We start from the raw sequence: 25,559 nt of genomic DNA on the forward strand, positions 1-25,559 counted from the left end.
TCAAAATGATGAGGAAAAAGATTGGAATAGAGGATTCCTCTCATTTCCTAGGATAGAGACAGCTATTTACAGGGTTCCAAAGGGGAAATTTATTTTCCTTTTATATTGAACTATCTTTCAACCAGGTGTCATATCATGGTTTTCAATGGTTATTTTAGTTGTGAAATATTTTCTTTTGGGTTTTTCATAACAAAGAATCCCAAGATTTCTCTTATTCCTTCTTAAGTAGATATATTCCTGACCATATGGATGTTCTTGTTCATGACAACAGAACTGTTGTCCGTCTGGGTAACAAAAGGTTATAGACCCAGACTTCCACTAAATGGGATAAATTTGCATATCCACATTGTTCCTAGACACACTGTATGCAGGGGGCAAGCCTCACCTGTGTCTTTAGAGCCCTCATCTGCCTGGGAGACAGGCTGTGAAGATCAGCAACCGCAATGGCAGGGGAAGACGTGAGGACTGGTTTGCCCATTCCCTCCAGCTTCTTAGATGGGGCTGGACTGCAGCCTTGTGGCTGGCCTGTGGCGGGAAGTGTTTCTGGAAGGGTGGTAGCTGGCTCCGGCTGAGCCTCAATGAAGGTCACAGAACGTTTCTGGTCCGCTGTAGGTCAGAAGTAAAGCAGTAAATAGGGAAAAAAATATATATATTGTCCAGTGCTTAATAATTAGCTTTAACCAGTGTTTCCTGGCTTTCCTTTGTAAAGACACTGCTGGCTTGTTAATAAAGAAGAGCATATTTGACTACTATGCATATGTTTTGATTTCACTTCTTACAAAGAGTAGAATTTGGGTAGAAAAAATCATTTTTACATAAATGGCTTAAACAAGATTTCCATCAAGCATTAGGTGAACTTGGTCATCACTCATAACAGCCACCAACAAGACTTAAAGGTTCCTATCATTCATTTCTTTGTCTTCAGTAAGACATATAACAAACTCAGTTCCTGACTTGGGTAAGGAAAACACAACCTGGTAGAATCAAATCTCATAGCATTCGTGGCTTACACTGGACTCTTCCATTTCCCTAGACTTATGGGGTCGGGATAGGGTAGGAAAGGTGAAAAGAAGGAAAGGCACTAAAGTGCCCTGGGAAGCTTCTTCCCTAATCCCGAGCATGAGCTCCGGGTCTGCACACCTTCCTGACTGAGTTCCATGACATGGAGTCAATGATATAGTCAGAAGGGACACAGGAGGCCTCACCAGATGGCTTCGTTTTAGGTTGAATACTCCTGCGAGTGGTTGACAGCCGAGCCCCGTGGCGGTTTTTGGGTTCAGTCTGTGTCTTCTGACGTGACAGTAGAGGACGTCTTAGCTAAAGAGAATAGGTAGAATAAAGCTGGCAAGAGGGCTCTAACTGCCTGGGAGGAAACTGTGTTCAGAGAATTCTGACTCTGGTGTATTCTTTCCCTTAAGTGTTTCCATGGATACCTGTATTCGTAGCTGATAAATTAAACTTCTTTCTGTATATGGAACACTGAGTACTTGAATCTGGCATTCCCTTTAACCAATTCTATCTCCCAATTATTAGTTCTTTACGTATCCATCCATTAATTAACATAATTTAAAATAGTCGATGTGATAATTTCAGGATACAAAATTAGTAAGTATTGCTTATCGATCAGCTTTTGCTCATCTAAAAGTTGTAGCTAAACGCATGCTAAGTCTCAAGGGGAGGTTGTTGAAAAAATTTCAAATGCTGAGAAAGTGTCTGGTATGTAAGTGTTGGGAAGCTCCAATCGAAGCGACTGTACAAAGTCTCATTTAAATTTGTATGTAGAGAATAAAGGGACCCCATCTCAGGAAATCTGTAAAGATGATCTTTGCTTTGATTTTGATTTTAACCCGAATCATTAATCTTGAAATGAAGAAGAAAGGTCTACTGGGTCTATGCCTCTATAGAGAAACAGGCCTTGCTCAAATCTTCCTTGCTCCGAATGTTTGGTTGGGAAAGAAGGTTTCTGGACAGGGGACAAAGAGAATTATAGGCCTGCTTATGCAACTAAGGAATCAGCTTTAGCAATAAGAAGACTCAAAGGTAAAATAGAAGCCAAACTCTCCGCTTCCCCAAGTACTTACGTTTTAAAGTTGCTCTGTACTGCTTATTTCAGGCGGGGAGAAGGCAAAATACGATCTTCATATACGTGGGCATTACAAATTAACTAGAGCTTCCGTTTCATAGGATGACTCTCCTGCCCTTTCTGGGTTTGCTTACCTGCCTCAGGCCCCTCTTCCTCCCCAACGGCTGCTGAATGAGGAGGTTCTGTTGGCCAGGTTCACTCTGGACACTTGCCACCCTGTCAAGCATCAACAGTGTTAGTGGACCGCAGAGAGGGTACAGACGACCGTCCTCGGGTGGGTGTTTGCCAAAACCACTTCTATGAAACAGTCACTTCAAAGATACCATTATCTTTGAAGGAAGGTTGGGAAAGTATCCCTGGGATGAAAGATTTCAAGGGTTTGGGAGGGAGGACGAGGCCTCGTAGCCCCAAGCTGTCAAAATTGAGATTTTGTTTTTAGTCACTGATGCCATGTCTATCATCCAACAAAACATTGGTTCGATCACACCCCTGGTTTGGAAGCCACCAAAAGGTTAAAGATGTCACATTCTAATCTCAATTTTTTTTTTTCCAAGGGGAAGGGAAAAGGTGGTGACAAACAAACACAAACAACTCTATCACATGGATGGGAACACCTTGGTTAAAATTTCAATTTAAATGAAAATAAGATGGACAGATATCAAACACATCAGACACAGAATCCATTTGGGTGAAGGGGCACATTCAACACATGTTTGCAGCCTGAAGTCTCTGTGACCACTGAGTAAGTGAATAGTCACATGTGTATACAATTAAATGTTTTTAGGAAAAGATTTTAGATTTAGGAGGCCGGCAAAATAATCAAGCTATCGGAAGAACTCAGAAACTTATCAATTGAGTAGCTGCACTCAAACACATTGTGCAATTTATAAAAACAAAAAGCTGCTCCCCCCAAATTTACTGTGTATGCGTGTATTTTATATGCAAAAATGATTCCTGACCGTGGTGGCTACTTCGGTGTTGGGTGAGGCTGAAAATACTCTCATGGATGCATGATCCATTTTCATTCTGCATGCATGTATAATAGGTATTTATAATGGGAAAGACGGTGAAGAGAAGAAATGTTTTGTGCCCCAGAGAACACTGTAACCCAATGGATGATGCCATTGTGCTTATTTGGTTAATGGGCAATTAATTTCTGTTTTGCCTTTGCAAAAGGAGAGTCATCTACAAATGGTCTTTAGAGTAAAATATTCCACAGAGGAATCTGGAGTCAGCAACTGTCCAGGAAAAAGAAAGACTATATTCATTCATTTCCATTAAAAAAAAAAGAGTTATCTAAAATATCTAATTGTAGTTATAGAGAAAGAAATTGGTGGCAGGATAGACAATCAGATGTTTCCCCTGTTATGTTAACAACTGGTTAACCGTCACATGGGTGACAGTCATATCTGCCATTTTTTAAAAGTCTTACTCCTATATCCACTAGCAGAAAATCAATGATTCCCAAATGGAGTATATCAAAGTTTTTATGAAATAAGGATGTCATTATATCATAATTATACCATTTGGGATACACAGTACAAAATGCCATAAGGAGTCCCCAAAACAGATGCTTTTTAAACTTTCTTGTTCTCCTTAATATCAAGTTCAAAAGATCAATATACATTATTTTTAGACATATGTGACCTTCCTATGAAGATGGAAAATTATTCAAAGGAACAATGCAATAAATTCTGATAAGCAATCCAGACTATGTTGCTGGCATGTTTGAAGTGACATCTCCTTATTATATATTTTAACATGTGCTTTAAGTTCAAAAGAGTATTCAATCACCATATGCACAAGAGTAGAAACAAGTTTCTCCCAAACACCAAGCAAAGCTTTCTTTGGGATGGTTTCTTCATTGACATCTAAATGTTACCTCAGTTCCCTTGGCCGTAAAGGGAGGTTAATACTTACCACCTACCTCCCATTAAGGTCGAGAAAAGAAGTTAAGTTGATGTAAAATGGTTGGAACATGAAAAGGGATGTATATAGCATGCTTCTTTGTTTTAGGTTAGCTATTTGTAATGAGTTTATTGCTTCTAGAATGCTAAAAGGAAGTGGGTTATAAAATGTTTTGAAAATAATTGGGCCAAGAAAATGAAATTGAGGCAGTCCACTTGTCTTGTTTTTAATTCAGTAATAGGAGATTGTGAGGAAAAAATGGTGCAAGAAAACAAATACATGTTACTCAGGGAGTGTTAAATGTCAAAGCATAATGGTAGTTTCATGATGGTTATTTTGAGAGAGGATCATAAGCATCAAAATTTTCTCTATGGATAGAGAGGCTTATGTCTGAGAAATGAATCAAGTTTACAGCTTCAGTAATTAGCTGTTCTATATATAAATGATAGAGCATTTCATCAGTGGAATGCACATATCAAAGATGAAATTACAGAACATGTCCCTGGAAATAGCATATCCCAGCTAATACATTATATTCTCCCCAAAAGAGATGTACTGGGGACATCAAAGTCTGGCTTAACTATGTGCAGTTAGGGCACATTAATAAACAGCCAGAAAAGTTCAAAATGGAAGTAATCCTTGCAGAACACATTACTTTCTCTCAGGTCTATATCAAATTGCATATAAAAAGTAGTTTCAATTTAGTTTCAAATTCTCTCCAAGTCATGTACTATTTTAGTCATCTGTAGGATTTACGATTTGTGACCATAAGAATGTACAGTACTAAAACCAACTGGGAGAAGACCAAGGTGTTTGCCCTAAGTGCCTCTCTAAAGTAAACTGGTTTCTTGAAAATGTTGATCTTGAGAATGAGAAATGGTCAATTTTCCACAGTTAGTAATTGCTTAAAACAATAAAGAGAAAAGGAAATAAAACATTCTCAACTGAAGCTAAAATTATCCTTTGTATTTTGGAGTCACTGAAAAACATCACTATGGCAAACCATACAATGATCCAGATTTGAGGGAAGGACATGCATTTAGGGCTTGTCAGAACTTGACTCAACTGTCTACGAAAAACAAAAACACCTTAACCAAAATGCAAGGAAGTAATAAGCTAGCGAAGTTCAGACCATGTTAGGAGAACAATTTTTGGCACAAATTACCTCTTTTTCTCTGTTTCAGCCTGAGGGCCTGGAGTGTAGTGTAGAAATATATATGCATCTCCTAAATGAGATACATACCTAATGGTACTTTTAAAATACTGGATAGGTGGATAAGTGGACATTCAGTAATGTAATAAAAATATAATATATAAAAATGTAATAATAATTCATATTATTCATCTAAAGTTACAAAAATGTATATATTGAGACATAGATATATTTCATAAATAAAAAATTTAAGTGGATGCACTAGGTAAGACTAGCACATGGAAAATGAATTCATATTTTCATTACCTCTACCTGTGCTTTTAGGTTCAATTTTAATATGGTTAGAGAAATATGGAGGTGGAATACAAGACACAAAGCATAGCCATTTACCCTGAGTGACTGTCTTATGATGGGAATGCATAAAGCCAGCACCAAAGGAGCCATAAAGCATTTGTAGAGAACAGGGAAATAAACAGGAGACAAAATTCAACTTTTCCCTTTCCCCATAAAAGATCATTGTTTAAAATTTACTTAGCCTCCACAATGTCGCAGAGCAACGATTCCTGTCCCCTCGGAAGTCCTTCTAGCTGGACTAAAAATCAAATTAACACGAGACAGAATAACAGGAGAAAACCAAATTTCATAGGTTTAAGTACGGAGGATCCACATAGACATGGACATTCCAAAGACAGGCAAAATGACATCTCCATGTCATTCTGAACTAATGAGAAGGGCTTGGGGTAGGGATTTCAGAAGAAAGGAAGGCACTTTGCAGGGTGACAAGAAGAGCTGATGTTTGGTAATTAGATGTTTGCCCTACCTACCATACAGATGGGTCCACTCAGATAAAGTTGATCTCGTTTAATAACCCTTATTCTGGGAAAGACCCTCAACATAGAGTCTGCTGTGTGGATAAGAGAAGGACAGAAGTTTCTCTCGATGCCACAGGGTCTCAAGTGCCTTCACCTCAAAATAATCCACATGCCAAAATGGCAGATTCTGAGGGAGTCTGTCCTGACCCCCTCCAACAACATACAGAAAATGCATTTTAAATTCCACAGAAGTTAGAGATTAGTGGCTAGAATCAGAGTAAAAAGGGACGATAATCTGGATCTCAGATAGCCAGTAAGAACTGAGGCAGCATTGGCAAAGGACATATCTGTGTATCACAACACACATTTTCTTAGCCAGTCATTCTCAGTTACACGAGAAAGGTTTAAATATTTTTCTAAGTACTAGGAATGGACTTGCCAAGTTTTCATGCTTTGGAAATGTGGATGATCATGATATGGGTTCTACTAAATAGGTTATTTTTATTTTGTCTCACCCAGGCTACATAGTCTTGTTCAAACTTGAGCCACATTCTTATTTTTCATTGGGATTAAAACTACCCTTACAAAATCAAATAACATTATAATCTCTTTTTTTTTTTTTAAATAAGAATTGATTGTCAATTCCTGTCTTTCAAAGTATTCTAACGTGTTCGAACAAAATCTGATTTTCAAGTATAAACATCCAGGCTAAGTGCTTGAGTAACTTCTGTATGTCTAATTCTTCTGGAGAAAACACGATGGACAGTGTGTGTAGCTGGGGGCAGGAACAGGGAGGGAACATCTGCAGTGAGTTTATATGCCTCTAAGAGTAATAGTTCTTCAACAGAAGAGGATGGGATACTATTTTAATGTGTTAATTTCCAAAAGAAAGAATCTTTGCTCCATAGAATGGTGCTTCTAGAAGGCTGATACCTCTTGTGATAAATATTTAAAAGAAACCAGATAGTACAGGTTAAAAAAAAATCCTGAAAGAAATTTTCAAAAGGTCTACATAATTTTTATTGGTTTCTACCTATTCATCAGGTCACCCTAGTTATTCTGGTCTCTTCCTCATTTGTCCCTCAGGCCAACTTTTCCCTTTGACCTAAAATAAATGCTCTTTCAAAAGCAAATCTCCAGAACATTTGCCAAAATGTGGGAGTTAGGGGAGAAGCAGGGTGTATTACTTTCCTTTGGGCATGATTCCTGGTATTCTTTTTTTTTTTTTTTTTTTTTCTGTAAGTAGGCTCCACAACCAGCATGGATCCCAAAGCTCGAAATCACAACCCTGAGCTGAAGACCTGAGCTGAGATCAAGAGTCGGACATTTAACCAACTGAGCCACTCAGGACACTGCTTCCTGGTTTTCTTTAAGGTTTGGAGCCAGATTTTCCTTAGGACTACTTTGGGTGTATTTTAGGTCCTGAGTGTTCAGATGCGTGCTAAATATAACTGCCATGGTTGATCCCTACTGTTTCTGTAGGATCTGAAGAGTCTGCAACATAAAGAAGTTTCATGCCAAATATAAGAATGTCTGGAAACCAGATATAAATAAGTGCATATCCTATTGTATAAACCCACCCCTTAGTAAATACCAAAATTCCTCTCCTCCAAAGAGAACTTGGTGACATGATAGAGTTCAAGAAATACAATTTGCAAGGTCTGGCAAAGGTGGATGTGCTACTGGCTGATGGGATGCTTCTGCATGAACAGAATTATTTAGAACCCAAGTGAACACCTCGTCCTCTCTTTCCTTAATGACCACCACGGAGTGTGGGCAGGTAACACCCAGAACTAAAACTTGCCAGTTACAGGAACAACAGATCTACAACAGTTGGTCTAAAACAGTCTCCAAAGTCCTGACATGACTGACTAACTCAGTTGTAGATAAAAGCTATAGATTTGGCACTGAAACAGTCTTACGTAGCAAGAACTCTGGGTTTATTCCCACTGGTGCAGGATCCAGGGCAAGCCAAGTTCAGCAATTTGAACCCTGAACCTGCCAGAGAGGTCCAAATCCTTTAGAAAGTTTATAAAAATCAACTCAAATTCCTGCCTTCTGTCACCAAACCTGGACTAGTATTTTTACTTAGCAAGAGTAGAATTTGGCCTAATTAGAAAAGCCCTAGGACAAAGTTGGCCAAATGGAAGTCAACAAAGGGCTTAATCTTTTTCACACTCGGAGAGACACTGAAGTTCTCTTCTAAGCGAGGTTCATCTATCTCACATGTAATTTTAAGCATCAAACAAATGCATTCTTTGAAAGTAGTGGTCACAGTGCTAGACTCAGTTCCGATCTCTTCAACCACTGTGAACAATGAAGGGAAACCATCTTGAGGACTGTGTTGTACATCCACACCCCCACAGCTCTTGATAATGGACTTGAGTCTGCACTCTGCAGCACGTCCACATTGACCAACAGCAAGAAACTGATCTGTCAAGGCAAGGGCTCGCAAACACAAATGAATGCTGTGAATTATGGGTCTAGTAAAAAAAAAATGATACACCTGATGATGGACTAAATTTCCCATTTTCATTTGCTGAAGAAAATGTGAAATCTGAACAAGATGCAAAGAAAACAAAAAGAAAACGAAGAATATCCTGTCGCAGGAACAGCCTCTCAACATTTCCTCATCTTTTTGATAAAGCAATAAACGTATTGTACTCACTATGTAACGCAGACCTGGAAGGGAATGTTTTCTCTTGAGATGGAACTAAGGCATTGTGAGAATGAACAAGAAGCATCGCCCCTAATGAGGATTAGTTGAGAGGTGAATCAACAGCATAAGATTAGGAATGTTTGACGTGGTTTATCTGAGTGTTAAAGGTGCAGTCCCCCTTTCTGATTCCTTAAACCAATAGTCAAGATCTCTTACTGTCTGCATCGTAAGACTTCTCTTACTTACCAAGAAATGTCTGTGTCTGACATTTCATGGCAAGTTTTGGAGTCATCTTTGTGCTGGGACAGACGTTCTTTTTATCAGTGTTGTTTGAACAAGCTACTATAATAGCTTGCCACATGGCATGCATCAAAGAGAGGGAATTATAGAAATTATATCGACATCACATCTCTTATTATAGCAGCATTGTTTGTTTTCTTACCATCCATGCTATGAACTAAAAGACCTGTCTGGATTTAATAAGGGGCTTCTTGATGATGGGGAGTTGTATTAAAAGGCTTCTGAAAAACAATTCTTAAGGGATATCAGTGTGGGAGGGAATGATTCGATGGGATACAATTAACATTTAGCATATCAAACTTTTTAGACATCCATGGGACAGGCCCTTAAAAGAACTCCACGGATTTTTTTTTTTTTTAAAGTAAGCTTTTTAGGCCATTTGTGATTGAGCTCTGAAACTGAAAATGAAGGAGGCTACACCTTTGACTTCCAGGCTCGTGTGTTCATGAGCAACAAAGGGCAATAAATGGAAATAGGTATCAAGACGGGGGTGGGGGTGGGAAGGGGCGAGAGGAGACAGAGAGACAGAGAGACGGAGGAGACAGGGAACAGCTAGTTTCCCAGCACAGACACCAATAGACAGGTAGCGTTGACACTGTACCTAGAGAGGCTGCCCTCGGCGGCCAGGCCCTGGGAGTCATCGAGGACATTAGGTTCACTGCAGGAGGGGTAGGGAGATGAAGCATTTAGGGAAAGAAAATGCAAACAAATAAAAGAAAAAGAAAAAAAGGCATGCAATTTTCTGCTTCCAAGAGCCAAAAATAAATAAATAAATTTAACAGAACAAGAAGGAAAAGGAGACAGGTAACCATTTCACCTTGTGCTGGGTTTGTCAAGACATAGGACTCGAGGCAATGGGGGAGGAGGGACTTTGGGTGGGTGCGACTCTCTGAGGAGTGATCTATTTATTGGTCAAGAGTTAGGACTTAAAAATGAGCTCCAAAGGGACAAATGAGCTCCAAAGGGACACATGAGCTCTGAAATGCGTTGTAGAATGAATCCATAGAAGATGAGACTATCATTCCTTTGGTGACCATTTGGCTGGATGGTTATTACTTTCCATTTGTCTTATTATGTACATGATTCTTCATTGACCAGGACACTGCTTCTTTCTCATGTGTTGTGACATTACCACACAAAAGCCACTTACCATGAATTGCCACAACCAAACTTTTGGAACTGATGCCATTAAGAAAAGCAAAGAAAGAGCTCAACTTCCCTTGCTAATTTTGCAATGAAAATGCAAGTCAACAGCAAATGGGAGGAAGATAACCCTAGAATATTCACCTGGAACTCTCATTTACCTCCTTACTCCACCGTCTAGGGACTGAATTGAATGCCAAAAGAAGAAACCTGTCAGGTTGGTGAGCGAATAATTAAATAGTTTATTGATTTATTTGGATGCAACTGATTTTGGGATTTGTGAACAGAAATTGTGTCATAATTTCTCTCTCTACTTCACTACCTAGCATCAGGCTAAGCAAGCACCCACAAGGCACTCAATAAATACTTATTAAATTGAAAGGAATGAAACTAAAGATGGAGTGCCTGCCCCACCAATTGTTTACCTAATTGTACACTATAGAAATGGTTTCTGTGTCCAGACAGAGGGTCCCTTTCCCTAATGCACATACACATTACTACCTTCAGTAGCCTTCCAAAATATAACTCAGACCAAAAGGCTTAACTATATGATTTTTCTGTATTTCCAGCATATCCACAAGAGAATAAATTTTCTCCCTTGAAACAATTTAACCTCTTAATGAATATGTACAAAGGGAATGGATGGTCTGGTTAGTTTAAGGTAAATCGCCAAAACCCCTCTATGCTAAATTCCTACAATTCCTTAATTTAAATGAAACTTTTACATGAATTGCTAGACAGTTTTCTTTTATCCTTGATAGAAGCTTGCACATGCTAGCAATTAAAAATGAATTGATAGTTACCAAAACTAACTGCTTGTATGATTTTATATCCTTTTTTTTGGGACATTTTATAGTTTAGCTCTAGTTTTGTTCATGCATTTTATTTAAAAGACCTCCTTTTTAAAGGTAAATTACCAAAAGGTAAGGTAAAACAATCTCTAACAATGATAGTAACCCTTATCTATTGTTAATTTTTGTATTAACCAAATAGTACATAAAATATTGCTTTCTTACAAGTATGAAATTTACTTATTAATCATTTTTAAAGTCATTTTCCCCTAGTTTTTGATATTCTCCAAAGTTAGACTTTATTTCACAAATTTTATTTCATTGGTAAAGTTCATGAACTATTTGCTAAAGGATCTGGGCATAGGGTAATTATTTCTGCATAAAACTTATTTTTCTGGACATTAGAATGTGCTATGATTTTTATTATTTTCCATGTATGAAGTATACCACATTGAATCTGTATATATTAAAAATAAACAATAAGCTAGCCAAAAACACATAACGCCAACTCTTTGAAAGAATTCAGTTCCTGAAGTGAAAATATCATTGGCTCTGAAAAAGACAATGTTTTGACTCTTACATCAGATCATTTTCTATATTTGTACATATCTATATCTATATATCTTGGAACTTTTATGTATGTTCTTATAGGTCAGAGAACACATAAAGAAAATGTCTTAAAGTGTTTAGTCACAGAATCATGGAACTATAGAGAATGTACTGTAAAGATCACTTTAGCCGACCTCCTTCTTTCACAGAGAAGAGCACTGTTGGCCCCTGTTAAATGACCTGCCCAAGGTCACACATAGTGGCATAGGTCCTTTTCTGCTTGGTTAAGCATCACTACCTCCAACTAAATACTTGCGACCTACCAAAAGTCTAAACTTCACCACATATATCAAGCTAGTCCTACACACTCGCCAGGTACTCATTATTAGCTTAGCTAATGATATAGGTGAAATATGAAAATGTCACTTGACAACCAGAAGAAAAGACTTCTATAGAGTTTTTAAGTTGAAACAATGTTTGGATCAGAAACTGGGACCTGGCTTAGAAAACTCTCTGCAAACTGTTGCCTGCATGACTTTGGTTGAAAAGTCCTTTGTTGAATGGTCTACAGAAAAACACGATCATCAGCTTCTCTTTTGGCCTTTTTAGAACAACAAAAGTGAATTTTCAGAATTCTACCTTTGCCCCCAAATGCAGAGTATAAGATATCCATGGCTCTTTACCTTTGGCTGGGTAACATGCCCACCTCAGCCTGAGGTGCAGACATGCTAGAGACGTGGCTGGAGAACCGCCTCCTTCCAATGGCGCTCAGGAGGTAAGCTTCTTGTTCACTTACCACACTGGGCATGCTTACAGAGTCATCTGATAGGGGACAAAGGAATGCAGCGTTATAAAACTACGACATTAATCGGAAGACCCAAACAGAGTTTGTACTTGGGTTCCATCCTTGGCTTGGGTTTCTACCTTAGGGTACTCTCTAAAGCTAAGTTATCATAATGTAAGACTCCCAAAGGTCTGAGTTTTTAATCTGTACAAAGGGACAAACAACTTTTCACGTCCACACATCTCCCACCCTCAAACAGCCTTCATGAAATAAATGTAAACATCTTGTGCATTTTTACAAGAAAATTATTTGTGAAAGACAAGAGGCATCTGATTTCAGAAAAGCTGAGCTAAAAATTTTTAGACATTCTGAGAATAGTGCAAAAAGGAATATTGTTACTGAATGAGTCAAGTATTTTTTTGACACTGAAAAACTATATTCAATACATTTAATGATTTTTAGACTGCTGAGGGCAAGACTATTTCAGATGGTTTTAGGGTAAATATTTAAAAACCTATAAAATTAAAAAAAACACAAATGCTTATTTCCACTTAAAGTTTTAAACTTGACACATACAGTCTTATTTTCTTCATGAAAATAAGTATCTTCAAATCCATATGAAAGTTAGCTTTAACACAGTATTCATGACAAGGTGGCCTCAGTTTAAGTGAGTTAATGTTGTTTGTTGTTGAACAGTAAACATATTTTTATTTATTTTTTAAAGGTTTTATATATCTATTTATTTGAGAGAGAGAGAGAGAGAGAGAGCGCACACACAAACAGTGGGAGGGACAGAGCAAGAGGGAGAGGGAGAGGGAAAGAATCTCAAGCAGACGCTACTCTAAGTGTGACACAAGCCTTGATCCCATGACCCTGAGATCATGACCTGAGCCAAAACCAAGTGTCAGACGCATAACCAACTGAGCCACCCAGGCACCCCTGAACAGTAAACATATTTTGATTAATGTAGCATTGTGGTTAACCTATGCTACCATACAAGGTCATCTGACATCTTTTATTTAAAATACCCCAAGTGGTCATATTTCTAATGAAACTTCTTTCAAACCAAAAAGATGTATATGAAAAGTGCCAGAAATTTTAATTTGTTACTAATGACTGACTTGAAGTTGATTCATGTTATAGAATGGCTCTCTTTTCTTAGGTGTGTTCACAGAGAAGGGAATAAACAAAGGTGCCTTGAAAACATGAAAAACATGGTAACGTAAATAGAGCCATTTCTACAAAGTCCTTTCCCATATCTCACTGATTTTTCCTCCTATTTAAACTCATAAATCACTTCACATCCTCTCAATATTTGTTTGATGATTAATTACATGGTGCTTTCCATTCACCCTTTTATTAAATGTTCTTTATTGAAAATGTCTGTCATCTCCTCTATAGGCCTCGATCTAAGATCTAAGAGAACGTATTTTTTCTCATACTTCCTTATGCCTCATCTTGTACCTGGTTAGGTTTTAATATGGGTTTGATGACAGAATGGGAAAATAGTTTAATCGAAAGCAGTCAGCCATTTGGCTTTTATACCCAGCCCATACAAATTACTACACACCCACATTAAAACCACACATTTTTTAGCAACTCTGTTTCCACTGGGTTGGTTGTGATGTCTAAGAGCAGAGATAATAGCCAAATTTTGCATGCTCATCAGTGGGTGTAAGTGAGGGCTCCCAATCAGAGATAGCTCTTTTTATTTCCTCTCTACCTTTCTTCCGTATCTCCTTCCTTCTGGCTAGGAGGTTACCTACAAAAGATATTCAGCTCTACTAAAGATAGGTGGTATCATTTCCCATAATTAAAAAAAGAAAAAAAAAAAAAAAGAAAACCTGCTGGGAGACATTACTTCAAGCATAGAGAAGAATAGATATTACTAAAGTTCTGAACTATTACTAGGACTTACTGAATATAAAAACTGCTGATCCTTATCGCTCTCATTTTGTTTTCTTGGTCAAGATTTTTCAAGTTTTCCCATTACAATTTTAAGGGTATTTCCTTGCACCATGAGCAGGACAATTTAGAAACAAGTGTATCTGTAGGTCAGGTGAAGGACAACATGATCTTCATTCACTTCATAATCTGATTAACCCTGAAACCAAATCTGGAAATGTGGCTGCATTTTTTTTTTCTTTTCCTCTCCTCCACATCCAACTCTAATAGGGAATTAAAATACTTTCATTCATTTTAGTTAATTAAAATTCCAAACTCAACTCCTATTTTTCCTAATTTAGTTTAGAATGGGGCTTTTTGTTGTTTGATATGGAGAGCCTCTGGGGGAAGACCTAGATTTTGTCTTCATTCTTAAGGCACTGACAACACTCTTTGTTAAATAAATGTTATACCAGAGTGTCTTTTTTTTTTTAAGATTTTATTTATTTATTTGACAGAAAGAGAGAGAGAGCACAGGGAAGGGGAGCGGCAGGCAGAGGGTAAGGGAGAAGCAGGCTCCCCACTTAGCAAGAGCCAGATGTAGGGCTCTATCCCAGAACCCTGGGATCATGACCTGAGCTGAAGGCAGGTGCCTAACTGACTGAGCCACTCAGGCACCCCTCAGAGTATCTTTAAGTCACAACTAGAAAATAATCAAGGCAATAAAAATAATTAAATGACCGTGGTATTTAATTGGAACTTTCATTCTTTACTTTTAAAACCTACTCCTATTAAGCATACATATAAAACACGTTCTTGACTGGTCTCATTTCAGGACTCCAATCTTATGTGTAAATGTTAGAAGCTCCTCGATCACCTCCATCATTGGGAAGACTCTTGACTCAAATTTGGGGTGTATTTTCCTTTTGGGTTGTAGTCCCTCAAGACAGCCTATTGGTTTACGTTCTAGAAAGTATAGCCAACTGGTCTTTTCTGAGTCCTGAGTAGATGCATTGCTTAGTTTTCCTTGCCTGATGGGGACATGTGAGTGCTAGTTAATCCTCTCAGCAAGTGCCAGGAGAAAGGGAAATAAACACTTCTCTTAGTTCCTTAAGTACAAATTAAATGAGAGTACGTAGAACAGGTTGAATTTATAAGCTCCAGGTGTAGGGGTTCCCTTAAGATTTACTTTTGTCTGAATTCCTTCCAAATGACCAAGGCAATTGAGGAATTTATAGAAGAGTGGGCAGTAGGAATCATGGAATCAGTCACAATTCCATTTTATTTTATTTCATTATTTATTTATTTATTTATTTTATAGATTTATTTGTTTTAGAGAGTGAGAGAGCACAAGTGGGGAGGGCAGAGTGAGAGGGAGAGAGAATCTCCTGTGTACCCCCCACTGAGCACAGAGCCCCATAGGGGGCTTGATGCCACGACTCTGAGATCACGACCTGAGCCGAAACCAAGAGTCAGACACTTAACCGACTCCACCATCCAGGCGCCCCACGATTCCACTTTAAATCCTTTTTGTAAAAATGACCAGAGACCAGTACTGAAAAAAAGTCAGAATGGCAGAACTCCTTCCCAAGACCTCATTTGCATGGCCAACCAGGGTCCCACATGCCACCCCCACATTTACCCCATCCTGTGGAGTGACCTACTTTCCTCATCTTCCTCATCAGTCCTACTCAGGGTGTCTTGCGAAGCCTGCTGGGAGGGTTCACTGTCCTGCTCCCATACAGTGCCAGTGCCCGTGTTGGAGCGGGACATGGTGGCCAGGCTCAGGCGGTAAGCAGAGGTGGATGTGCCTACAGTACTGATGGACGTCTTCCCTTGGTAGGCTGGGGGTTGAGAGACCAAAGGAGAAGCATGGTGAGTGTCTCAAAAGAAAACAAATGCTTGCTTCAAACTCCTCCCTAGTATCAAGGATACCTGTGTTTTCCAGGAAAGGCCAGTTAAATAGTGTGTCCCAGATAAGCAGTCTTTTTAAGATAAAATAGCAAGTGGAAGTGATATTTAAAAAAGAAAAAGAAGAATTGGCTATTGATTTACTCATAACTGAACAGTTTCCTTAGGGGACTATAGCACCCCTAATAATGTAAAATGCTTTGACATTGCTTCCTCTCTCATTGCTTTCAATTTCAAATGTGAAGGCTAGAAGAATGCAAAATAATTTTGACATGAATTGAAGCTTCCATCTTGGCAGATTTTACTGAGAAATATACCTTCCTGACACAAGCATGTAGGAGTAATAAATGCATTGTCTGATAGGAACTTCTCAACCAAAATCAGAATACATAATCAAAACTGTGTTCGCATTCTCCTTTCTTGGAAATTATAAACTTACAAAATATCCCCTTGAATGTGTCACGTTATTTTATTATAAAGCAGAATATTTGAAAGGCATTCTGCAGATTTCACTAAGATTGTACTTGTCAAAATACATCGGAAGCAATAGTACATTTTAGGAAGAAAAAAAAAGCCACACGGATGATAGTCTACTTATGGGTAATGACTGCCCTCTAATGGCAGATAATGATTTGTTTTCTCTTCTAGTAATATCCTGTTAATAACTGTAAGTAGTAAACAATGCACCCTCAAAAGAAAATCTTTTAAATAATGTAAAGAAAGGACCTCCTAACCTGCCAACTCTAATTAAACCATTCCTCCCCCATCTGTAAAAGATCAAGGGTTTGTAAGCAATCATTCTAGTTCTGGGTGCAGATACTTTATTCTCTACCGAGTCTCAGTGTCCTCACTTCTTAAGCGGACTCTCAGTTATGCACATTGCGGGCATCTGTGTGGACTAAGTGAAATAACATCTATGAAACCATCTACCAAATAACGGAGGTTTAAAGAATACAAATTCCTCTCCTCCTTTCCAAAAAGGAAGTGAAGGCAAGCATTTCAATACTTTTTTTCTAGTTAGTCAAAAAAGAGCTTCACTACTGAAATGAAGATTGGGAAAAAGAAGTTTAGAAGAGCAAAATTAAAATCCCATGATACCCCTTGCTTTGTTGGCATTGATCACATGGTCCAACCGGCCAGCAAACTTACATGACTACCTCATCCGTGGTTCCAGAAAGAGTGGTGACCTGGATGGGCATTCTTTGTAGGTGCGAGTTCCATGAGGCAAACCAATGCAAGATATCCCCCGATCACTCACCTGAGCCACTATGAACTGCCTCTTTTAGGATTTTGAGTTCACTGTTGAACTCGGCGATGAGGGAGCTCTTGCACAGCGGGCGTGGGATGAAGCGTCGCTCCAGCTGGTCGGCGATGTGTTGCCGGGCGGAGAGCTCTTCATGATTTTCTGCGGGTTGGGCCAGAAGCTGAAAGGAAGGTATGGAGTCTCAGGTCCTCAATTTGCCCATCTGTAAAATGGGCTAACTATTGTCCCTACTTCATAGTTGGTTGTGAGGCTGAAATAAGGTAATGCAAATGAAGTTTTGAGGACGGTGCATTCTATAGTAAGCTCTTAATACATCATTTTGAATCAGTGCTCCAGGAAATTCGGGCATGAGAAGGATAACACAGTCGCTGAATACTGAGGGAGGATGGGGGGGGTATGTTTTAACTGTTCTACCTTATTTCTAGGTTTGTTTAAATTCGGGTCTCTGTCATGTCACTGAAGAAAGGAGAACATCCCCAGATCCTACCCTTGGGCCAATCTTTTTCTTTTTCTTTTCTTTTTTTCTTTTTCCCTAGGGGGCAGTGGTGAGTCCAGGGAGGGCAGAGTTTTACAGACTATTAAGACACTCTCAGCGCGAAGGTACTTGACATTTGAGCCTCTGGGATCCATTTTTGAGCTGTTTTCTTACAAACACGGTATTAGAAGTTCCTCCTAACTAGCTCTCCTGCGTCCCGCGAACACCGCGCACATGCCCGGGGCTCGGCACCTCCTGGAGAAGCACACACACCTTGCACTGGATGAACGGCCGCAAGAGCACGAAGATGGGGATTCGGGTCCGCACGATGAAGTCGAGGAAGTCCCACAGGGCCAGGCCCCCCACCTTGCGCAGAGCCATCTCCTTCACCTGGAGGCTCAGCCAATACCACTGGCTTCCCAGCTGCCTCTCGAAGCAGACGAGAATCACCTTCAGCGCTTCACAGCGGGAAAAGAGAAAAGTAAGCCGGCGCACGGGTGCTGCGGAGCAACCCAGCCCACAGCCACAGCCCTTTATGCGTCAGAACATTTTCTGAATTTCTCAATCGTCTCCGTGTTCCCAAGAACCTCGATGCCCTCCTGAGACAGTGTCCTGACATCTCAAGTCAGGATGTTTTGATCTGTTTGGATTCTGATCAGGAGAATATAGCTCCCTTTCTTAAGTACATGTAACTACTATTTTGCAAAACATAGAGCAAAGTGGTTCACGGAATGGAAAGGGAGATGCGTCATAAACATAATGTGGGGTTAATATTTTGCTTTCTGAAAGTTCTGTCACAGTGGCTTACTGGTAATACCAGCATACCACTCATATCTTAAACTAAAACATGGGTGATTTAAATGATTTTTTTTTCTTTTAAGCATGGAAGGAATATATTCTTGCTATTTAAAGTAAAATCAAACTATGCAGAAATGCACACATTTAGAAAAAGAAAAAGTTCTTCCCCTTCCCAGCTCGCTTTCCTACCCCACCGCTCCCCAGAGGTAACCAGGAAAGTGTTTGAGTAGATCCTTCCAGATGAAAAAAACCTCCCTCCCTCTTTTCCCCCCTCACATTGCGCATCACGCTGATGACTAAACCCTGCTGGATTTCTTTTGCAAGATCTCTTCCTTCCTCAGAGTCTGGAAGCCTGTCACAATCTACATTTACTTATTTTTTTATTTTGTACGAAGAAGATTCCCCAACATTGTGTCAGGACAAACCAGAATATTGTTAGGATGTCAAACGTTCTTGCAGGAGCCTCCTCTGACCCCTCGGCTCTCTGCATGATGTCTGCTACGGGGCAGTCAAGGGAAACCGGGCCTTCCTGATCCTGTCTTAAGGCCCATCTCAGCAACAAGAAGACACAGAAACCCAACTCCTTACAACCCTCAAAGTCACACACACCTTTATATACCAAAATAGGTGTATTTAGGACATTTCCAGGGGGAAAACATGCCATAGAACACACAGAGAGATGTTGTAAGTCTCCCTTACCCTTCTCCTCCTCCTCAAAATCTCACTTTTCACAGCCATCGTTCATCCTAGTTCCTTTCCCCCGACTAAACAAACAAATGAAAGAGGGGAAAAAAAGCAAAAACAAACAAACAAACAAACAAAAAAAAAAACCAAACCACCCAAAAAACAAAAGAAAACAAACAAAACAAACAAAAAAATCCCACCTCCTCCTCTTTCCTACCCTGAGCCTGGGGACATTTCTTTTCTTTCTTTTTTTTTTTTTTTAATATTTTATTTATTTATTTAACAGAGAGAGAGAGAGAGAGAGAGAGAGATCTCACAAGTAGGCAGAGAGGCAGGCAGAGGGGTGGGGGGAAGCAGGCTCCCTGCTGAGCAGAGAGCCCCATGTGGGGCTCGATCTCAGGACCCTGAGATCATGACCTGAGCCGAAAGCAGAGGCTTAACCCACTGAGCCCCCCAGGTGCCTGAGCCTGGGGACATTTCTACTGCTAGGTGTCTGTTAGCCCTCTTTGGGTCTCTGCCTTTCTGCTTTCCACCTTCACCTCCATCAGCCCAACTTATAAGCAGGATAGCAAAGCGCTCAATAGCAGGGACTCTGGTGCCAGATGGATTTGGAATTTGGCTCTGGCGTTTATTAACTGTGTGATTTTAGGTAAATTATTCAACCTTTCTGGGCCTTTGCCTCTTCAGTCCTAAAAGCAGAAGAACATTTACTTCTTAGAGTTGTTGTAAGGATTCAAAGTATAGAAAACACTGCTTGGTACACAGTAAGTGTTCAAAATAAATGTAAAAGTCAACTTGAAACAGAGGTCCAGGAGCCTGGCCAAGGAACCAAAGGATCCACCTTCATTAAAAAGGCAGAAAGTATAATGACCTGAAAACAACCACTCATCAAGTGTTTTCTCCTAGCCTTGCCTTATGTGTTAAGCCTTTTGTTTCCATCATCTTACATGCAGTGCCAAACCTTACGCAGGCCTTGGTCCCACAATCTAGATTTTATTGGAACCTCACATTCTCATGGTTTTGGCAACTAAACCCCACGCTTGTCAGGTCCTGTGCAAATGCATTCTTATTTCTTTGTTTTCATTTTCATTTTCATTGTCAATCACATAATTTTCTAATACTCTTCTTTCTTTCTTTCTTTTTTTTTTTTTTTAAAGTAATCTCTAGGCCCAATATGGGGCTTGAACTCACAACCCTGAGATCAATGCCATACTGACTGAGGCAGCCAGGCGTCCCAAATATTTCCCCTTATGATACAGTCCAAATAATTCACACATGCCAGACTCCAAGGACCTGTTTTTACGAGTGTGTGTGGTTCATCTTATACTCCCCATACCAAGGTCTGCTTTGATAAATTGAAAAATGTCGGGCATGATCTTCTCAACTTGGTGCTTTTGAGATTTTCTACTGCCAGTGCTCTTTATTCTCCATGCTATGGCAGGAACGGTCTTCTCCCCTGGGTTAGTTCAATTAGGGCCAAGGAGCAGCCCTCCAGTGTTCCATGGGTCAGGATCAAGTTAAAGGTAGGGACAGGGTAATGGAAACGTAGGAGTGAAGCAGGAAGGAAATTGGCAAACCTCTGAGGGGAGAACAAGTTGACTGGCCTCACCAGAGTGGAAATCAAGATGGATATTTAGAGATTCTATCATAAGAGAATAGAAATAGCTAGGAAAGGGATGTAGCACAAGGCCGCCATGTCTTGCTGCCCAGGTTGCAGACTGCCCCACTCTAGGGGCTCCATTCACATAGATGACAGACCAGTGAGTCCCATGCGCTTTGTCCCTGTATACTAGTGGAGCCTACATCTGATAACCACTACCAATGATAATCTCAGTAGTGATCTCATACTTAACCAGGAAGGATGAATTCTTACTGCAGATGCCTTCCTTACATGCCCAGATGCTGTGAGAAGCAAAACCAAAAAATTTAGGCACCACAGACAGGAAAGCACTTTCTTTTTTGGCATATGTGTACTGGCATGCCTGTATCGACTCCTTTGCAAGGGTGATGCTTCTGACTTGCTCAAGTGGCTTCTTTCAATACTTTCTGGATTGAGGTCTTTTAAAATCGTTTTGAGTCGAGGTGTAACACACTCAATTAAGTCCGAACGTCATACATATACACGCACCAATACACGTATACAGAGAGGGGGATGTGGGGAGCATACCCACCCAAATACGCAGCTTGGCTGGTGGACTCGGCCAGCCCCCCCTCCCTGCGCAAGTCTTTGCCCGCATCCCCAGGGGTGGAGCAGTGGGCAGGGGAACTCTCCAGCATGAAGTTCTTGCTCCTGGATGTGCTGATGATCCGCGGCGGCAGGAGCACGTTAATGACCGTCTGCAGGAGCAGCTGTACCTCAGGCTGCTCGAGCCATGGGCTGTCTGCGGGGCAGCGTTCGGAAGACGGAAGTGGAAAGAAAAGCAAGTCATGAGCTAGGCTTTGCACGTCAGACCCAGAAAAGTTTAGCTCTCTTTCCCGTTCCAAACTAGAACGCTCTAGAAATGTGGGTGTTTCCCCACCAAGCACAGCTTCTCCTCTGGACAGACACCACATTCCTGAGACTGGGTGTTCTCTCCATAGTCAGCACCCAAGGCCGTATATTCCTAGCCAGATCTCTGCTTACCATTTCAATCTCCTTTCTCTTTCCCGCTCAAATACTCACAACGTATTGTTTCTACATTTGAGATAAGCTTTTCCTAAAAGAAAAATCCCCCAAGAAGGAAAGTAATGAAGATAGATTGAAATGCAACAGCAGTGGCAGGGTTTAGACTAACCCGAATGGCAGGAAATTATAAAGTCCATTTACTTGTCAATTCACACCACACTGTATTTCAGTTAAGACCATTTTCTTAACGGAAACAATGGTCTCCCGATTTTTGCTGTCCTGAAGGACATGTCTTCTAGGCACTGGAGCAGAGAAACTCTTGACCCAGGAGGCTAAATGGAAGTGAAAGAAACGTTCTCTTTCCTAAGATAACCCTGTTTCAATCATTCGGATCGACTTCAGTGACGGCCTTCTTGGGAAAAAGAATGAAAAATGACAGCCTGACACTTAAGAAAACACAACAGTGATACATCTCCTTTAGTTAAATTAATCAGACCTTTGCTTCCAGATCCTACTGTGAGCACAAATGGGACGAGTAGATTTAAAAGCATCCCCTCCCTTCGCTCTTGATTGGTGAATGGGGAGATCACATGGCTTAAGGGAAAATCTTCTTTTAAAGCCTGTGCAGCAATAATAGAAAAAAAAGATTAATTGACCCCCACACCCATTCGGCATGTTTGTTTTTTTCACAGCACGATGGAGACGGTGACGCCCTGTTGGCTGCTCCTGGAAACTATGAGTTCAAGAGCACAGCATGTGAGATTCGCTCAAAACTGATACTTGACCATGTGCTTGCCATAACTGACAGCTATAGACCTAAAAAAACAGTAACATCTTCAATATTAAATGTAAAATTGTAATACTTTTGGCCTGGTACAAAAACAACTGCATATCCCCTTTCATCTGCTCCATGTGTCCACCAAAAATGTTTTAGCGATAAAAGAGAAAGAAGAAAAATGAGAACTTGCCACCTGTTCCATTTGGGAGTTATTTAAAAGCCCTCTGACCTTTGCATAAGGCCTTTTTCAAACCAGAAAGGAATAGGTAATGTAGAAAGAGAGAAAGGAGCTCTGTACACAGGTTGTAAGCATGGATCACTTTAGGGATCGTTTCCCTTCTGCACGGTAGCCAAACTCTTGCTTAATTTCTTTTCTATCATCACCCATCCTCTGGATGATGGACCATCAAGCTGAGTAGTCAGATAATGGATGCATCGTTATTTACACCAGTTGTGTATTTCCCATCAGTCACAGAACTTTCTGATGATCTACCACTCTCTAAAGTTAGGTGACACACAGAAAGAGGCAGGGGAATTGGCAGTTCGCACTTCTTGCCTTGGGAACGATTGTTTTAATTTTAAGAAATAGAATAACTGGGAGATTTAAAAAAAAAAAAACCACAATATTCAACCCACAATCATTCAAGTAAATTAAGATATTCAAAGCCTAGTAGTAATATTTGAAAGAATTTCATATTGCAATTCTTTCTGCAAATCATTTAAAACCAGACTCTGAATATTACCATTGTGAGCTGATTATCTGTGAGCCATTATTTTCCTAAGGTTTTGCCCACATCTGAAATGACTTCAGTGGCAGGACTACACGACTCTGCTATTTTTGAGATCTCGAGAAGAATTACAGAAGCACAACTTAGGGCCAAGCTCAGGACTGAAGCTCTAAACCTGTAAAAGTTTGGAGCCGTTTACACTTTCGTTTCACAGATTTTGCCCAGCCTTTGCAGAAGAAGCAAAGAGAACACCATGATCTGGTGCCTCAACCAGCAACTCAATGAGCGTGACAAACAGGTAAGGCAGTCACACCTGTATCTGCAATGCTACAAGCCGGACAACAGCTGTGCTGAAGGGCAGAGGTGGTGAGAGATAAGGGCTGAGATGAAGAAGGGGTAATCCATCAGCAACACTGGAAGGTCCTACCACTCCCATCACCTGAAATACAAACAGAGCACATGACCAGCCTTGACTACTGCAATTTCATTTCAAGCGACCGTAGTAAGGGAGTCTCATTCAATAATCATAATGATGATAATAAAGTAATAATGATAATCATAATAATTTGAAGGTTGGACATGTTACTTTCAGTCTGTTCTTGTCGCCTTCTTCAGAAGGCATGTAATGTCTGGAGTCCGATCGAACGTGACACTGGATTCAGCCAAGGTTTTGTAGAATGTTGTTTATAGCTAACTGTGTGTATAATGAGAGATGAACCAAAAACTATGCTAATCAGGAGACTGGACATACTTACTGGTGGATTCAAAGGAAGGCAGTCCACAGTTCGTTAATGGAGCAAGAACTGACAACAATGACGATGGCATAGCGCTATGTGCACTGGGCATTCCAGCTATAGAGTTAGTGCTCAACTAGCTAAGCAGCAGATCCTACTCAATGAAATGCTCTCACATGACTTCTACATCGTACAAAACCTTGCGGGGACCAGACTCTAGATATTACATCAATGATAAAAAAAAATTATTTTTTTTTCTTCCCATAAATCCTAGACTGGCCGACTCAGAATGTCATTTTGCACTAAAAAAGAAAAAAAAGTTCTCTTTGCATTTTAAAGTCCCCCACCCCAGACTACCTCAACTTCTAGCCAATTGTGCAGTCTCCACCACCCCACTCTCCAACTGGCAGCCCTCAACTCTCAGCGCAACGGGAAGAGGCAAATTGTCAAAGTAGTGCGTGGGAAGCAGCACACCAAAATCCCATCTGTGTAGGGATGGGCCCTTCAGCTCCCCACGCACCACCTTGAAATGTACCTCACTGTTTTCAATGTCACCTGAGCCATCTGTTTTTGTGGGTAGGTAGGGGCACAAAGTGGTTGACCTGTAAATCTTCAAGTCAGAGAAATCAATAGCAGAGTGACATTTTGCAAAGTTTCATAAGATTGCCACTTGGCTACTCACCAGATTGACACAGACATTGATCAGTGACCTAAGGTGAGGCAGGAAGGATATGATTGGCTGCCTCTGAAGTGTCAAACAAACCCCTTCAATCAAATTGCTGGCAGGCTCCCACTCAACCTGTCGCCTGGAATACAATATAGGAGCCATTAGCGGCGTGGCTCCCTTCTGGAGTCAGTCTGAAACAAGTGAACGAGACAGTGATTCTGACGCCATCTAAGACAGGACGGGTGTCTGAGATGACAAAGTGCTTCACACGGGATGAAGTTTACCCATGTTGTTCCAAAAGCACAGAGCACACTGGGAAGGGAAGAAGATACTGAAAACGTAGCAGAGGCACTCCTGCCCCACTCGACTAATGAGACAAAATCTATTGAAGAAAAAACAGAGATGATGAATGGGTTGCATTTTAGGTTCCCTGGTTTTAGCTTTGAGAGAGGGTAGAGGACTGCAATTTTAGGAAACCCATCCTAGGGGCCATGACTCCCAACAGAACTAATCTGACCACAGGCTGCATTTCTGAAATCTACTGATCGCACTGCAATTGATCTCATCAGATTTTATACCAGTATACAACTGATCAGATTTATATGGTTTAACTCCTGCCCAAACCATGACATTACAAGAAAATAGTTCATTTAAAAAGTGTTCCTTCTTGGCCTCCTAAGAAATGATATTTTTTTTTGGGGGGGGGGCTACTTTCTAGGGTCGTATAAATGGCATAAATCTAAACCCAATTAGATGAACATGGGATTTTCTGCAATAAAAGCCAATCTAGGCTGTAATTTTCTCAGTACCAAAAAAAGCCATCCCCATGACACCCAAATAAACAGGTTG

The 25,559-nt window shown here is 40.3% G+C and overlaps 1 protein-coding gene across 2 annotated transcripts in view; it reads right to left on the reverse strand.

Moving 5' to 3' along the window:
* The window catches only part of UNC80 (unc-80 homolog, NALCN channel complex subunit), a 225,382-nt gene that overhangs the window by 4,382 nt on the left and 195,441 nt on the right, over nt 1-25,559 (reverse strand). Inside the window, exons 53-64 of one of the 2 annotated variants that reach the window (XM_032859910.1) lie at nt 24,726-24,849; nt 23,623-23,748; nt 22,300-22,423; nt 21,370-21,579; nt 17,990-18,174; nt 17,236-17,401; nt 15,731-15,910; nt 12,082-12,220; nt 9,517-9,573; nt 2,218-2,299; nt 1,206-1,317; nt 386-606 (exon numbers count right to left, since the gene is read on the reverse strand). In XM_032859910.1, the coding sequence (XP_032715801.1) occupies nt 386-606; nt 1,206-1,317; nt 2,218-2,299; nt 9,517-9,573; nt 12,082-12,220; nt 15,731-15,910; nt 17,236-17,401; nt 17,990-18,174; nt 21,370-21,579; nt 22,300-22,423; nt 23,623-23,748; nt 24,726-24,849 (1,726 nt within the window). The remainder of the gene's footprint in view (nt 1-385; nt 607-1,205; nt 1,318-2,217; nt 2,300-9,516; nt 9,574-12,081; nt 12,221-15,730; nt 15,911-17,235; nt 17,402-17,989; nt 18,175-21,369; nt 21,580-22,299; nt 22,424-23,622; nt 23,749-24,725; nt 24,850-25,559) is intronic. The other variant, XM_032859911.1, reaches the window with a different exon arrangement.

This window comes from Lontra canadensis, unplaced genomic scaffold, assembly GCF_010015895.1.
Source record: "Lontra canadensis isolate GAN:19392208 unplaced genomic scaffold, GSC_riverotter_1.0 scaffold18, whole genome shotgun sequence".
Classification (NCBI taxonomy): domain Eukaryota; kingdom Metazoa; phylum Chordata; class Mammalia; order Carnivora; family Mustelidae; genus Lontra; species Lontra canadensis.